General features: G+C 38.4%; 2 protein-coding genes across 5 annotated transcripts in view; both read left to right on the top strand.

The window, feature by feature from the left end:
- Positions 1-44: 44 nt before the first annotated feature.
- Positions 45-9446, top strand: LOC138049090 (uncharacterized). The gene is made up of 7 exons (XM_068895214.1): positions 45-447; positions 1682-1799; positions 2700-2830; positions 4014-4131; positions 4229-4283; positions 7718-7753; positions 7904-9446. Exons 1-7 carry the CDS (start codon positions 269-271, stop codon positions 8032-8034), a joined length of 768 nt encoding a protein of 255 aa, XP_068751315.1. The 5' UTR covers positions 45-268; the 3' UTR covers positions 8035-9446.
- Positions 9447-9600: 154 nt separating this feature from the next.
- LOC138049087 (uncharacterized) overlaps positions 9601-17221 on the top strand; it is a 31612-nt gene continuing 23991 nt past the window's right edge. For 2 of the 4 annotated variants that reach the window (XM_068895210.1, XM_068895212.1), the window contains exon 1: positions 9601-11002. The gene's annotated coding sequence lies outside the window, so the exon portion shown is untranslated. Of the gene's footprint in view, positions 11003-13646; positions 14779-17221 lie in introns of all 4 variants that reach the window. The other 2 variants (XM_068895211.1, XM_068895209.1) reach the window with 2 other exon arrangements.

Here is a 17221-nt window from a genome sequence, read left to right as displayed (position 1 = left end):
AATCCTCTCCAGTTTTTGTCAATACAGTATATTGGAAATATTCCAAATTGAGATAAAATTACAAAAGGAAACTTTACACCGTATATGGTAACAATAGTGTAGGTTTTCAAGAATGCCATGGAAAAGGTTATCCTTTCTCATCACGTTTTCTGCACGTGAGCATCTGCACCATATCCCGTTCATTGATTTCCGGGAAATCGTTTGAAATCAAGCAGTCTTTAGCTACCCTTTATGTGGACGAAAACGTGAACGCTATATAATTTTCACTATGAAGATTTTAGATAAACAACATATTTCATCGACTTTTATTTTTTTTGCGGGAATCTGCTGCGTTTCGTTAGCTTCTGAGTGCATTCCTCCATACGGCTACAAAGGCTGTGCTTGCATGATCAACAACACGGACTTCCTGAATCTTTTGCCTCTGAAGATTAATTCTTCCAGTCCAAGGTAAGACACACGATTAACAGAAGTTTGAAAATTGGTCTGAGTGATGAAGGACTAGTTATTGCTTTTAGAATTCGCTCAGGCTGTCAGCGTTGTTCATCCTGAAGTTAAAAGAGATGCAGAGTACTTGTAAGCTTAAACAATACATACATACCAGTTACATACAGTAGGGGGCTTTTCAGGGCCAATGAAACACAACGAAACGACGGGACAAAACGACAACAACAACTGTTAAGAATCCCAACTGGCCGGAGCTAGAGGCAAACCAGTTGGCTATTTACAAGTGCAGCTGGGAAGTAATGAACCAGGGACTACCAGGAACAATTTTGTTGTTTTTTTCATTAAATTAATAAAATTTTATTGCCTTCATTTTTGGATACAACCTGGAAGAAATGATTTGAGGAAGAGTTTAGGCTTCATCAATTACATGTATTTCAACAAAAATTGCTCAACATTTGGCTCCCATTTGATGAAATTTAGAATGTTCAAGATAGTTATGCATGCAAGTCTGCTATTCTCTGCCTTATGTCATCCATTGGATAAAATTTCTCTGGATAGGTAGTTTTATGAGCAAGGTGAAAATCAATACACAGTGGTGAAACCTCGCCTTCCACTATTAAGACCTTGGGCCCAATCTCATATGTGCAGGGTTGATTAAATTGTTGGTTCTCTGCTGACTTGCTGGTCCACAAGGTTTTTTTTTTTTTTTTTCAAGATACTCTGGTTTTCCCGTCTCATGGAAAACCTACATTTTATGTTAATTAACGCGTTCACTCGGCAGGTGCCAACTAGGAAACCCCCAGTTGACGAGTGAAATCATTTGGTTTTAGACAGAGTAAAATCTGCTTCATGTAAATTATAAAAACATTCTCTGACTGACATTTAAAGGAGCGAATGTCTGACTGTCAAACTACAGTCTAGCTTCAATGGGCTAAAAAACTTAACTGTACACTTAGTTTTTTTCTGTTGAAGACTGTAGTTCGACAGTCGAAAGCTAGCTCCTTTAAAAGTTAATTGGTCAGAAAACGTTTCTATTAACATTATGAATTATCCTGGCCGAGCATCTTCAATTTTCTCGTAGAGTAAAATCTGTTGAGTCTCACTCCCAGGGGTCAAATGGGTTAATTGTCTCCCAAAAGTATTAGTAGAGCAGTCTCATTGACATTGGCTTGAGACTTTAATTATAAAGTGCGATAAAATTAATATTGTGAGCATACTTTTATATGTTTTATCATAGGTTTACAGTTAAGGATAACAAGAATTGGTATCTTTCCTACAGCCCTTGTGGTGTGTTTAATGTGTTTGTTGGTCTAAATATTACTGGACCGTATAAAAAACCATGTGTGAAAGCATCGGTAAGTCACCCTTTATCAACACAAGGAAATCATTCATGCATGTCTCAATTGTCCACTTCCAAGTTTCAAACAAGTCATTAATTGACACGCAGTTCAACATTTATTTTCTTGATCAACAAATATTGCTATCCTTGTTCAACAAATTACAATTGTTGAATTATGTATCATCATTATCATTCATGTCGTGTTAGCAAAAAAGCTGTGATTCAACAAGTTGAATGAAGTTGAATGAAAATAATTCATTAACTGAGTTCTGTTCCTATTCCATATGTTTTTATTCCATATACCTGCTCAAAAAGTTGCCAATAGTTGAACAGCATTTATCAGTCTCAAGGAGCAGTTGGCACGATGTTGATCATTAACAACATTTTGTTTATCTACAAATTTTGCACAACATTGAACTTTGTCTGATAATTGGCTAAACAACAGTGCATTTCTCATGTAACGACTATTAGGTGCAAATGAACTCGGATTGGCTTAAAACAATGGAAACCAACAAGAGCCAATCGGATTAGAGCGGTTTCTGACTTATAATACGTAGCAGCTTATTTTCAAATTTGAAATTGCATTGAAGCATCGTAAAAAAATTGCCCTTGTTTTCATTTTCTGTCCTTTTTTCCATAGACACTTATTATTTTTAAAATAAGTTATCACACAATTTCTCTTGTAACTTGGTAGAAATGGGCACTGTCTCAATTAATTTAATTTTTAAGACTACAAATTGCACTCACCCTATGAACTTTTGCAATTTTTGTTAGTGTGAGAAAGTTACTTGCGCTTATATTTATACCAAATTACACTTGATATCATGTGATTACCTATACAAAATTGAAAAAACATCTTTAGCACAGACCTGCACATGTAAGCTAGTGCATTCATGGTGGTGGTCCTATGTTTCAGGTTAGTAGATGGACAAATGAATCAAGTTATATTTGTGAAAATCTTGGAGATCAGAAAAATGCAAAGTTTCTCAGAACCAAGGTTGGAGAGGATGATGGTTATATTAAATCAAATCTCACTCTAGTTTTCAGGTGAATTCATTACAAATTCTTCACTAATTTTTTATCAATAATTTAATTGATGTCTATGTGACATACCTTTAGATCAACAGTACATGTTATGATAATAATAATTATTAGTAGTATCACCCAACTAGTCTAGTGGACTAATGCAAATCCTGCATTTTAATTGGCTAAGCTACTAGAGGACTATTAGCAAAAAGCGTGAGGTTTTCTTTCGTTTTATTCCCAAATAAATATTTCTTCAACTTGCATTTGCTAACTTTATTATTGCCTTTTCTGTCCAACTAGTTGGGTGATACTAAAACAATTAGACCTTTCACCCTCAAGGGCCATGGGTCAATAGCCCATTCGGCATTACCTCATATGGGCTATTGACCCATAGCCCTTGCGGGCTACGGGTCTAATTGTTAATTATTGCCTTAATTGAGAAAAGATATGAAGATATGAAGATGAAAGTGTGTCAGTTTTCACTATACTGATAAAAAAAAAATTGAGGTTATATGGTTTTGGGGGATGCTTTGACAAAATTAGAGACTTTTGTATGGATTTTGAACCGTATTTCAAGGTTCATAACTTGGTTTGCGTCCACCCATAAAGCATCATACTTGGTCAAATGACCAATCTTAACATGATCTTTCATGTGGTGGTGTCAGTTCATCGATTAGTTAAAATTTGAAACTCGCCCCAGTTCCCTGCAGAATTTCGGAAAGGTCAATTTCGCAAAATTTAGTCGCAAAATCGTTGGGCTGCATTGTGTTATCAGCGGTGTAGCAAAACAAAGTACGAGCCCACAATACTTGTGTTGAAAGAAACTGCTGAAAATGGCGAATGATATCGAAGGAATGGAGTTGTGCGGGTAACATCGCAGTGAAATTACACTTCATTAATTTTAGTACAAAGTGGCAACTGCTAACCCTTTTGTTTCGAAAGAGCGAAGATGAAAAGAAGTCGCAAATTTGCGACTTCTCCAGATATTTTAGTCGCAAAGGAAAAAAACAGTATTGGTCGCAATTTCAAGCCCTGCATAGGGCTTGTATGGGAGAGGCAAGCTCCTACTTGTGGGCTCTACCGTAAGACAAAGGATAATCAATATGCATGTAAATAACTATTAATATATTAATAAGCTACTGGCAAAAATTATGCCCTATGATTCAAATCATTTTCTTGCTCTTGGAATTGCACTCTTTTACAGAAATGATGCGGATCAGGGACATGGAATGAAGATTTCACTGATCTGCAATGATAGCATCACAGAAAATGAGACCATCTTTGAATACATAAATACAACAAATGTCCCCACCGATACCTATGTAAGTATGCTTTAAAAACCTAAATAGCCGAAAAAAACAAAATGCTCAGCTCGCAGTCTAAGAATGAGGTGGTATCATAAATTTTTATTTTTAACAGTATCTTGCTTTGACGAGTAAATGTTGCTGTCCGGGAAGGTGTGGAATTCCACCAGGTATGGATAAAGAATCAAGCAATTCCTTAAATTGCGTAACCTTGAATCTTGCAATACTTATTTTTTTATTGACGTAAGAAAAACATTAAGGCTTTTATGTTTTACTGGCGTCAATCGTATCCCTGGGGACATTGAGCATAAAAAGACTATAGAATGTCATGGCAAACGAAAGCAAACAAAGTGGTGACATATCCGCCTCGGTGATAGAGCGGTTTTCAATTGAGTGTCGAAAGTAATTAGCGAATTGCTTTGGTTTATAATTACTTCACTCAGTGATTGGTTCAAAGTTCTCGCGCCACTTTTTCAACCAATCAGAAGTGAAACCAAAACCAATTGTGGCTCGCGCGTGCACATTTTCCCGCGCTTTGTGTCGGCTACGTGTAATTACTTCGAGTTTTGATTGGTTTACTGGATTGTCTCCCGTCCTTTTTGATTGGCCAAAGTAATTACTTTGGTTTTGGTTTTACGACACTCATTTGAAAACCACTCTATGTAGTAATAATAATAACAATTATTCTTGAGTTTCTGTGAATAGAACAACCTTTGAGAAGATGGTATTCAAACTCTGCAGGGTGGCGTAAACAATGTTTACCCTTTGCCCCAGATCTGGGTCTTACAAACTAAGGGTGGGTTTGATTGACCGTATTCCAGAATAGGAATACATGGAATAAAAGTTAGAAATCCTTTGTTTTTACAGATATTCGCATTGAAATTGTCAAACTTCTGATGATAAAAGGTTTCGTGAAGCACTTTAGAATAAAATTAATATAAGCGATATAAAAATAGAACGATGTTTCGATGACTCCATGTCATTATCGAGTTCGAAGTACATGATAGAATTGATTGTATATAGTAGTAGTAGTAGTAGTAGTAGTAGTAGAAGTAGTAGTAGTAGTAGTAGTAGTAGTAGTAGTAGTAGTAGTAGTAGTAGTAGTAGTAGTAGTAGTAGTAGTAGTAGTAGTTGTAGTAGTAGTAGTAGTAGTAGTAGTAGGCGTAGCAGTAGCAGTAGCAGTAGCAGTAGCAGTAGCAGTAGCAGTAGCAGTAGCAGTAGTAGTAGTAGTAGTAGTAGTAGTAGTGGTAGAGTAGTAGTAGTAGTAGTAGTAGTGTGAAAATATGTAAGACATTGAAAAGGGTACGTATTTAAGTATTCAATTGTTGTGTAAAAAGGTTGGCGCCAATTGAATCCGATTGCGTGTTAAGTTTTCGTTTTATGTTCCTGGTGAACAGCATCTCGTAGATTAGACAGTCAAACTTTGTGCGACATTTCTCTAGAACTGTAAATTGGTCTTGTAGATTAGTTGGTTGCAGCCTGTGTTATTCTTTCAAATGTTTACCATGTGATCTGTGTGATACAGATTATGTCGGATACACATCCCGACACCTCTTTCAACGCATCGCCGAACATAAACATTCTTCTATTGGTAAACACTTGAAAGAACAGAGGTTGCAACCAACTAATCCCCAAGACCAATTTACAGTTCTAAAGAAATACCCACAAAGTTTGACTGTCTAATCTACGAGATGCTGTTCATCAGGAACATAAAACCAAAACTTAACACACAATCGGATTCAATTCACGCCAAACTTTTTACATAGTTCGTCCGGACGCATTATGAGTCTTTTGCCCGTCTTTATACTAGAGGAATTTAACAGACGCAAAAAAAAAAATTTGCAAGGCCAAGTTCGTCCCAGCCGATTTTGCGTCTTTTATGGTCCGTCCCGTCTTTACACCAGACGGATAACATGAGAGATGCATAATTCGTCTGGACGGATTATGCGTCTCTAGTATATAAACGGACATTTACTGAACCGCAAAAGTTGTTTTGGGATACAGCGAAGATATCATTGACATTAATGTACCAACCAGACCCTCGTTGGCTGTCGAAACAAAGGGTCTTTTGTTCCTGTGCTTGGCACATTTGAAGAACAAAAGAAATGTTTGTAGGCACATATCATCCTTATACTAAAGCAGTGAGCTAATATAGCACAAGATGTTGGTTTTAACTCATTTATTCCTGCAACGCTTTAGTTCATTGTAATTCTGTCAGTAAATTTAAGAAAGGTCTTAAAAGTTATTTATACAACGTGACTCAGTAATCTTTTTATCCATTCATTTTTCTTTACTCTTTGTAAATATTCTACATTTTCTCCATGTTTATAGTTCAAATATTTTTAATGACCGCATAATGTATTTATATTTTATAGTTTCTTAATATTTCTATATTTAATGTTTATTAATATATTATATTTGTTTTAATCTAATCTGTTTTGGGGGTTGCCGTATATGAGGATTCAGTTCTTCCCTGGCAGCACCCTAGCCTTTTTGCGATGTTCTTTGCAAATAAAGTTGTTATAAATAAATAAATAAATATTTTCGGGCAAAGGTCCTGCACAAGTTGCTCTGAGGTGAACAGCAAAGGATAATTGGAGTTTGAGTAACCAATCAGAGCGCGCCTTCAACATTATCCACATTTCTAGTATACTAATAATAAATAAATAATATTACTAATACTAATAATAAATAAAGAACTTTATCCAAGTGTCAACTGTATTTTGCGTTGAGGCACTAATTGGGGATACTGGACAGAAATCAAGGTAAACAACTTAAAATCAAATCGCAGGTTGGTTTTTTGGGGACAGGGAAAACCGGAGTACACGGAGAGAAACCTCTCGGTGCACAGTAGAGAACCAACAAACTCAACCCACGTCGAGCCTTGGCAGAAAGGGAGTCCTCTTACCACTACGCCATCCCTGCTTCATAATAAAGAAAACGTGCTAATTCATTAATGATATATGTTGTCCTACCCACACCGGTCACCAAAATCTCATATACAACGGGGTATTAAGAGATTCAACTTCACGGTCTAGGGAATTGTTTTACTTGTAGTCATGATCAATAGGCTATTTTCGATGGATATCAGTTTACCTGGAGGAGGGGGGGTCGTTGGTTTAGTAACCTAACGTTTGCTCTCGGAAATCATTGTTAGAGCGGTTTTCAATTGAGTGTCGAAAGTAATTAGCGAATTCCCTTGGTTTTGAAATTACTTCATTCAGAGATTGGCGCAAAGTTCTGGCGCCAATTTTTCAACCAATCAGGAGTTAAACCAAAACCAATCGTGGCGCGCGCGTGCACATTTTCCCGTGCTTTGTGTCGGCTACGTGCGATTACTTCGAGTTTTTATTGGTTTACTGGATTGTCTCCGTCCTTTTTGATTGGCCAAAGTAATTACTTTTGTTTTGGTTTTACGACACTCGATTAAAACTTGCTTTGAACCCAAACATCGGTTTCTAACAATACTAATGCTTTTCCCTTGACACTCAGTTAATTGATTTTTAAGGAAAGGTTGAGCCGTCCTCGTCAGCCTTTCTTGCCCTAAGAAATTTGTCTTTATTTGCTGTCTGGTTTTAATCTTTTTCTTTTTCTTTTAATGAAGCTGTTTTAGTGACACCTACAACCAACCCAACATCAGGTAAAAATTTTATGTGCAGCGATATCTTGAATTTATTTTTCTTAAAGAGAACGCCCAACTCTCGGCAGAGAAAAGCCCTGGGAACCAGGTTGCTCTTATTGTTGAAATTGTTTATTTTATTTATTTATTTTCTTTTTTTTTTTTTTCAAGGAAACACCTCAAACTCCAAAGAAGCCTGGGAAATAGCCTTGATTGTAGCTGGTGGTATAATTCTTATTGTGCTTATTGCCGTAACGGTATACTGCTGCAGCAAGAAACGTGGTGGCTACGAACTGATCTAGAATCAAAGAACAGAAACAAAGATACGCAATGCGTGCAAAACTGGGCTAATGTGGCGTTAAGTCCTTGCTTGAGCTGGCTTAAACCGCTGAAATGACTGCCTGGACCCCGTGAAGTCAGCTAGTTTACGACACCGAGAAATTTAAGACCTTTAAATTATAAACAGATTGTTGTCTAAAACGTCGAAGCAGTAGGCCATGACCGGCAGAAGGATAACTTCCAATATATTTGTGTCAAAGCGTTTTCTCAAACTGAGTAATTTTTGGATTATTTCTTATTTTGCCATACAATGCAAAACCGTAAAAGACGATATCTTAGGTTAGGTTTTAAGTTTTATTTACCACGGAAACATTTGCTCATAACATAAGTTATTAGAAATTCTACATAAGTTAGGTACAATACTAAAAATAGCAAGTGGTGAGTAGGCCAAGGGCTTCTATATAGAGCCTCCCCCTTCCCCCATACATACACGTGAATATTTGAATTTTTGAGTTAAAGAAAGACCAGGCGGTTGCAATTATTACCAAAAGACGAAATTGTTTGGTGGATAGAAAAAAGGATTATTAATAGGCTAGGGTCAGCCTAGACTAAGAGTTTTAATTATAAATATGCGTTAGATGTCGGACGGGGGAAAGAAACTATATCTATATAGTGATCGTTTTTGAAAGTAGTCGGGGTAGGCTCAATACAAAATGGTAAACTGTTTGATGTTCGGTTAGTTCGGCAAAAATGTGATCTGTAGTACTTATCAGATTCTGGTACCTAACAGTACAATACCATTTTTATTGATCACTCCTCGTGGAGCGTAGAATACAAACAAACTAGAGAATTTGATAATGGCAAAATCATATACATCTCGGGACGATACAAAGTAATTATTTCCACTTAAGATTGAAAAAGTTCACTTGTGCTATCCGAAAGTTACCTTCTCACAAAACTCGTTGAATTAGCTTGACCTCTGATGATGTCACCTAGGCATAGGGATGGAGTTTTAAGCTTTGGGTTATAGGGTCACTTTCCAGTTTTCAAAGTGAGTTCAAATCTTTCCCATGAAAATTAATAACGTTTAAAGTAAACCTGTGTACCGTCACAGACGTTTGGCACATAGACACTCCTGGGAAACAATGGTAAAGTAAACTCGAAATTGGCGTGTTTAACCATTTTTTGTCGCGTGAGAATCGAACCTACAATGAGCGACAAAAGTGTTGAGACACTTGGCAGTAAAATTTGATTTTCTGCGTCTTGGATACATTTCTCCCCCTTTCCCCCAAAACAATGTTGATTTTTCTGTTTCTTCGACTGCACAGATGATAGCTTGTGAGCAAATTAATATTTTAAGTTAGCGAGCGCTCTCTTTGTAGACTACTCGGAATTTAGTTGTCAGTTTCAAATAAATAGTTTTCCGTAGCGAAAATATGTTTGGCACTTTTCTGTACGGACAGTAGAGAACAGGCTTATTTATTTAGTTAATTAGCTGTCACGTAACACTACGATCAGTAACAATTTCGTACATGTATGTTGCCATTTATTGTTGTATTTAACTCGCCCATCTGAGCCTAACATAACTCCTGCAGGAATATGGACCTCCCTTTTAGTGCCATCATGTATCATGTCCACTAACGATTCACCATTGCTCTTCTCATTGTCCGCTATAAATACAGCAATGGCACCATAGCTTTCCACCAACTTACTCTTTGTGACAAAAGAGCATCCTCTAGACTCAAACCAGAAACAAAACATTACATGACAAGCTGTTTAAAACAAAATTTAAAACGGGCAAATGTTGTTGATACAACCACAAAGTTCAGCATGGTAACAGGCCCTAGATGTCAACCCGAATTCTCCCATGGTTTCAAAAGTGAATTCATACAAGATAATTTAAAAGAGAATCTACCGGTTTATTTGGAGACACTTTTTTCCTTGCACCCTTCCAACAGATCTTCTAGTTACATTTAAGTTGTGAGTTATACGTGTAGTTTAAACATGTTTGCTTCAAGCTTGGCATCACAACCAAAGTACAGACTGAAAACAGATGCATACTTGGCAGTCCGGTTAAGTCAAATGCTATGATAATACGAAGAGCTTTACTAAAAAATTAACAGTACGCTACAGTATCTAAAGTGTCAAATATCTCTTGCTTCCAGAGAATTTTCAGTCCATTCCATTGTTTAAAGAAACAAAAACCTTATGAACAGAGCACTTTGCCTGAAGTCTCTGGGATTTGGTTCTATTTCTCACCACCTCTTCTTGTCAAGGTTAAATTTGACACAAGCTTATTTAAAATGAATGACAGTAAGGCTACAAATTATAATTATCAACAATATGCATTCTTTTATCTTCATACATGTAACTGGAAGCATTAAGAAATATATACACGAAGACAGTAATAGATTCGATTATGGTTACAGTCTTTTGTATGGTGCCTCAAAGGAACAGACACCTTAAGTACGTGTACAGAACGCTGCCGCAAGACTGCTAATGAACGTTGAAAAGCTCTCGCACATTACTCCTACTCTATATGAGTTACATTGGCTTCCAATCCAGGTTTGCATTAAATTCTTCTACAACGCGGTTTATAATTTAGCTCCATCATATATTAACAGCCTTTTAACTATTAAATCAAAATCCTCTTTATTGTCTTCGATCTAATGATGGTCTTTACTTAGAGCTCCCTAAGGGTAAGATATCTCGTACCCAGAGTCCTCGGGCTTTTTGGCCAATGGGTGAGCGCCCGGAGAGACTCTGGGATAATCGACTCCATTTTCCCAGAAAACGTGGGTTCCGGTCGTATTACGTATGCTTGAGTTTAAAATGAAGCAGAAAAGAGAAAACCGTAAAACAGTAGAAATGACGGGTTGAAAGTGTTCGAGAAACAAGAATTTTAGCTTTAGACACAAAGAAACTGGAGAAATGATCATTGGCTTGCTGTAAGAGCAAGTGAAGATGAAACCTCTGACGCTTTCGCGATCGGTGAGTGTATTTTTAGTGTTTCAGCGTACATTCCATCGTTCAGTACAGTATGTTGCCCAGTTTCCGGCCACTTTAGTTTGTAATCGCCCTAACTTCTTGTTTATGCGCGGAAACTTTCTTATTTTCCTACAACAGACAGTTCATTTACTTACCTTTAAAATATACGGAGGTCGGCTGCCCACCTCAAGTACTAAAGAAATTATGCCATTTTTTGCAAAACTAGTAAGTTGCCCAGTTTCCGGCCAGCGAGTCCAGTTTCCGGCCATCAATAGAAAGCAGAAATTTCATTCAATCCGCTCGACTAAACGGACTTCCAAGGCTATCTCGATGTGGCTTAGCGACTGTACTTTATGGGATTAGAGCAAAATGGTTACTTAGAGGTGTATGGTAGGGCATAGATAGCTGCTAACTATGGGTAGGGTATAACCTTGACAAAGCCCGCGCGATATTCTCTGGGAAGAGGGACGGGCAATTAACACAGCACATCTGAGTTAACATGTACCTCATTACGCCATGCTTGCTTAAGCTATGTACATTTCATTAATTTCTCGAGTAGTAAGTTATAAAATTTCATTAATTCAAATAAGTTTTAAACAGTCTATCTGTGAGTGCAGATCAGTGGCCGGAAACTGGCGTAGTATGCGAAAATCTTAGCCAGGATTTAGACTTCTGACGTTCGCAAACAGCTAAGTTCTAGCTTATGATGACAGGTCCCTTAATTACTTCCATCTTCAATGTAACTTCTTTCAAAAAATTATCAAGCTCCGTGAACTATTTCCTATTAAACGAGTTATTTATTTACGTACGGTAGCTTCGCTATGCAGTGAAAAGGCCAAAAATTAGCCGGTAAGATTTTACTCACCTGAACAAAATCCCTTCTTGTTGGCTCGTTTCTCAACCAAAAAGCCCGCCTAAATTATCAGTTGATAGCGGAGATGTTCGTTTTTTTCCGACTGATCGCTTCGGTGGACGAAGAGTTAAAATCCCATCGAAATAACCGAGTTTACCCTTTTTTGGCCGGAAACTGGTACCGGCCGGAAACTGGGCAACACACTGTATGCATTGAGAATGCTATCGTGCAAGCAGCACGATCGACAAATTTTTTGTGGAAACGACACAAATGTCCTCTTCTACAATTTGATGTTTCTGTAATTCTGAATGGCTTCGACAAGACCTTATTCCACGGATTTCTCCTCAAAGAGACTGATGTAATGTTGTTTTCCTACGGTACTTTTGCAACAGCAACAGTAATCACTTTTTAGTAGCGTGAGAAAATTCCCGTGCGGTATAAGACATAATTCAAACCTCGTCGTTTTATTATTTTTGTGATTTATATATTTCTGAGTTAGAAAAAATCAAACAGCACTAAGACTAGTTTTAGATTTTGAATCTCCCTCCAAATCCTGGGGCTACGCAAGCGGCCAATAAAAAAATATAGTTCAAATCGATTATCCCAGAGTCTCTCCGGGCTTTCACCCGCTGGCCAAGAAGCCCGAGGACTCTGGGTACGAGATTGGGTCTTTCCAGGCAGCAGCACCATACTTATGGAACAGACTTCCTCGTGAAATTAGAATGATTAACCCATTCGCTCCCAGCCGTTTTTACGTTTTCGGAGTGATTACGATCCATAGCATTTCGTGACTCTTTGTTTGAAGCTACCACGGAGAGTGGTGCTGTGATCGATAAAGCACTGAAGGCTCAAGGTTTCTGAAAAAGGTCATTTTGACGTGGCCATTTGTCAACCGTGCAGCCGTACGCTCACCGTGGGGTCGGGGAGCGTTGCGTGACTCCAGCCCGAGCCGCTGCGAAGGAGACTACTACACGAATGGCCGAATTGGGTTTGCTTGCGATTTTTGCTAAGTTTACAGCCATTTTTCATCTTTAGCGGCATTAAGCGTGACAGTAGCTAAGGGTCCTCTTTCTCAAAGAATCGAGCAAGGTGACGTACTTTGTTGTCGAATTTGGCTTGTTACTCGACGAACTAGGAATTTGGCCGGTCGGACACTTAGTACCTGTGGGACTCGACTACTGATGAATTTCTCGATCTACCGTCGCATATTTTGGAATTTGTGAGCACTGAAGATGACCACAAGCAGGAAATTTTGGCGGTAGGTCGGAGTGGCTGTAGACTTAGTTTATATGTGAAAGAATTAGGGGAAGGAACGGGCGCTGTCAAAAATTCTCGTTAGTTCCCAGCATGCAATGCGCTCGAGATGTTGAAAATGTCGGGAAGGCCCGAATGCACTGGAACAAAAGGCTGTATCTATGCTCGGGAGAAGAATATGAACAAAAAAAGTTATTTCTAAGCTAGAACAAGGACTGAATTTCGTTATGACGGTTGAAGTTTGGTTTTTCGACAATGGTTTCTTTAGAAAACATAAAGGCAAGAAGGGGAAATTTAGGGGTTTCTCTTTGACGTTTCTCTAATAAAGCTTTTAGTATTCAATAACTTAGATATATTATATTTGCACATCAGGGATATTAAATCTTATTGTAAATTTAATTTAGTTATATAAGGTTTTAATTTTTTTACTCAGTGTAAAGCACTATTGATCAGTACATGTAAATAGGGCTATACAACTAATAAATTATTATTATCTGCTTTTATTCTATTATGAAATAAAACCTTTCTCATTGGTTATAGGAGACAGGCAAGTGAACAACAGTGGAGCTAACTGCCTTCAGAGAAGACACTTCCTGATTGGCTCTCAAAGGCAATAATGGCCAATAATGAATAACAGTTTTTGGTACCAATTAGAATGAAAAGTACCAATTAATTTGAAAAGGTGTTATTTATTTCTAACATGCTCTGCTTGTCAAGGTTAAATTTGGCACAAGCTTATTTAAAATGAATAACAGTAAAGCTACAAAGTATTAAAGAACCAGCTTATAAATAGTTGTCTTATTAATAATAAGCAATACTTACCCTCTTTGTACTAAAGCCACAGATCTTGTTAATACATGACCATTAATAAGAGAATAACAAGCTTCAGGTGGATCAGCAGCCACTAGATTAACTGACGTTGAACTAAAGTCCTTTAAACAAACAAACATGTATGACAAAAACTAAAACTAAGTTACTATGTAGAAGCCACCATAAGTACAAATAAAATAAAAATGAGTATATATGAAAAAATTAACATATTTATGTACTGTGGATAAAAACACTTTCAATTTCATGTTTACACTATTGACACAATAATACTACTTTATTAGTATTAGTACTCCCAGCTCCGCATTTTAACACTCCCTTCAAGATGGCAATAGATGCGAGTGATATAGCCGCCGGTGCAGTATTGCTACAGGAGGATAAGGAAAATGTGGAACATCCAATGTGTTATTTCTCAAGAAAGTTTAATAAGAGTCAAAGAAACTACTCAACAATTGAGAAAGAGTGCCTAGCACTAGTGTTAGGACTTCAACATTTTGAGGTGTACATAAGGGGCAGGGTGTTATGAGGGGATGCTTCCAGAACTTTCCAGAACATGTTAAATATGCGTATATTTACGTAGCCACACAATCTATTTTCTAGAGAATTCTCGAACACACTAACGTGATGTAAACAAGTTAAGTAATCTTTCCAAAAATAGTTATTTCTGTAATCTTCGGAACATTCTAGAATTCTCTTTGAGTGTATATAATGAACGATATCCAAGCGCTTTAGCACTTACGTATCTACGCTCGGACTGACTGAAGTTGTTTGGAGATTGCGTCGTGACTTGTCAAGCTATCCCAAGGCGAATTGAAGAGTTCAAGTGGACATCTCAAAGGAGATTGTGAGTTAAAGTATCTACTAGTGGTGACTAAAGTTTGTCTAGTTTAATATATGATAGCTTGTGTGCGAATTAATGTTTTAAGTTAGTGAGCGCTATCTTTGTAGACTACTCGGGATTCAGTCGTCAGTTTCAAATAAATAGTTGTGTTCCGTAGCGAAAATACGTTTGTCACTTTTTTGTACGGACAGCAGAGAACAGGCTTAAATATTTAGTCAGCTGTGTCGTAACAGCAGAGATGTCTCTCAGCCTGGTTGTCTTGTTCTGCATTTGCTGACGGTTGTGACAAGGTAAGGCCAGATCGTCTGCAAAATCCAGGTCATCTAAGCAGGACCATAATGTCCACTGGATTCCATTCCTTCTCTGCTCCGTTGTCATTTTTATGATCTAGTCTATGACCAGCAAGAAAAGGAAAGGGGACAGCTAACAGCCCTGTTGGACCCCGTCTGGGCCTGAAACTGTCTGAAAAACTACCCTTTGTGTATTACTTTGCAGGTCATTCCTTCATAACTGCTCTTAATAATCAGGGACACAAGCTTGGTAGGTATTCCATACTGCCATAGTAGTTTCCACAGCGTCTCCCTATCCACACTGTCGAATGCCTTCTCATAATCAACGAAGTTGATATACAAGGAGGAACTCCACTCAAGGAACTGTTCCACAATAATTCGCTATTTGATCCGTTGATCTGTTTTTCCGAAATCCTGCCTGTTGATCCCAGAGCTGGGAATCTACAATGTCCTTCACTCTTTCCAAGATGACCCTGTAGAAAACTTTTCCAGGTACAGACAGCAAAGTTATTCCTCTGCAGTCGGAACATTTACTGAGATCGCCCTTCTTTGGAAGTTTAATGAGATGACCCTCCTTCCAGTCAGCTGGTAACTCTTCATTTTCCCCATATCCTTGCAAACATGGGGTACAGCGTCTCTACTGTTGTATCAATGTCAGCCTTCTACGCCTCTGCAGGAATGTTGTCTGCTCCTGCTGCTTTGCCATTCTTTAATTTCATAGTAGCTTTTCTAGTCTCATCCGACTCGGTTACCCGCAGTTAATTGAAAGATCCAACTCAGCCGGCTGAATCTTTGGGGGGTTAGGTGGAGTAGCTCTGTTCAACAGTTCCTCAAAGTGCTCTGCCCACCTGTTGAGTTGCCCTTCTTTTCCAATGATGGTCTTCCCATTTTTGTCCTTAATTTAATTGGTCTTTCCGGTCAGACTATTGATGTAGTTCTTCTTGTCTGTCTCGATGTTTCTTTTGACCTCTTTATTAGCATCTGCATAATCTTTTTGTGCTCCTGCCATTGCCGTCCTGGTGCGACTTTTGTTAACTATGGCCTTTTTCTTTCTTTTCGACTCAATCTTCTTTAATGTCTCGGCTGATATCCACTCCTTGTGCTGATGTTCCCTAAAGCCGACTACCTCTTTGCATGCGGATTTTAGGATCTCTTTAACATTCCTCCACTGATGTTCCATCGGTATGTCGTCTTCTTCTACCAGTTCTGAAGAACTTGGAACTTATTGTAAAGTCTGTTTTGGTACATGTACTCTTCTCTCTTCTCATTATCTCTTAGGAGGCTTACGTTGTATCGCTGTCTTCTCGTTATCACACTGGGTGTCTTCTTCAACTTCAGCTTATTTCTAGTAATCACCAGATGGTGGTCCGAAGCTACGTCAGCTCCCCTCCTCAGTCGCACATCTTGCAGAGAGGAGAAGAGATGGGAGAAGTTTAGTGACTATATTATAGGCCTTAATTTCGTTCTGGAGACTGACCACAAACCCTTCCAGACTCTCTTCAACAAGACCGAGCTCAACAAGACACAACCTTGCATTGAGCGATTCCGTCTGAGATTGATGAGGCTCAGAGTAACAGTTCAGTATGTTCCTGGAAAACACCAGCTAACAGCAGATGCACTCTCTTATGTACCCAGTGAAAGCCTGAATAGAGAGGGTGAGCTGTTTGTAAAAGAGCTGGACAACTTTGCAGCGCAAACAGCATTCACCCTTCCTGCCACAACACAGTGGCTATCTGAGCTTTGAAGAGCTCGAATTAATGATGAAGAATGTAGCCAAGTTAGGGCCTACTACAAACAAGGATTGCCGCACACGAACCCCTATTGCGTCCCTACTGGGAGAACAGGGCCCATCTTACAATTGCCAAGGACCGGCTTCGATACGAGGACCGCCTGGTGATTCCTAGATCAGTGAGGTTGGACATACTCGGCCCTATCCAGACTTGTCATCTCGGCAACACTAAGTGTGAAGCCCGAGCCAGAACATCAGTTTGGTGGCCAGGACATCCTAGCTAGATCGAGAAAATAGTAGCAAACTGCAACACCAGGGTCAAAGATCGCCCTGAGCCGTAATTTCTTTGTAGGTTTAAAGATACAACTGATTCAATAACATGAGAATCCGCATCAAGAACCCAGTGCATTCATTAATATTTACTCTA

Source organism: Montipora capricornis, chromosome 5 (assembly GCF_036669925.1).
Source record: "Montipora capricornis isolate CH-2021 chromosome 5, ASM3666992v2, whole genome shotgun sequence".
NCBI classification, from domain to species: domain Eukaryota; kingdom Metazoa; phylum Cnidaria; class Anthozoa; order Scleractinia; family Acroporidae; genus Montipora; species Montipora capricornis.
This window is presented reverse-complemented; position numbering and strand designations above follow the sequence as displayed.

Coding starts and splice junctions, on each gene's coding strand:
- LOC138049090 (XM_068895214.1), top strand. CDS start 269: ATGAAGATTTTAGATAAACAACATATTTCATCGACTTTTATTTTTTTT. Junction 4,132..4,228: donor ATGTCCCCACCGATACCTAT/GTAAGTATGCTT, acceptor TATTTTTAACAG/TATCTTGCTTTGACGAGTAA. Junction 4,284..7,717: donor AAGGTGTGGAATTCCACCAG/GTATGGATAAAG, acceptor CTTTTAATGAAG/CTGTTTTAGTGACACCTACA.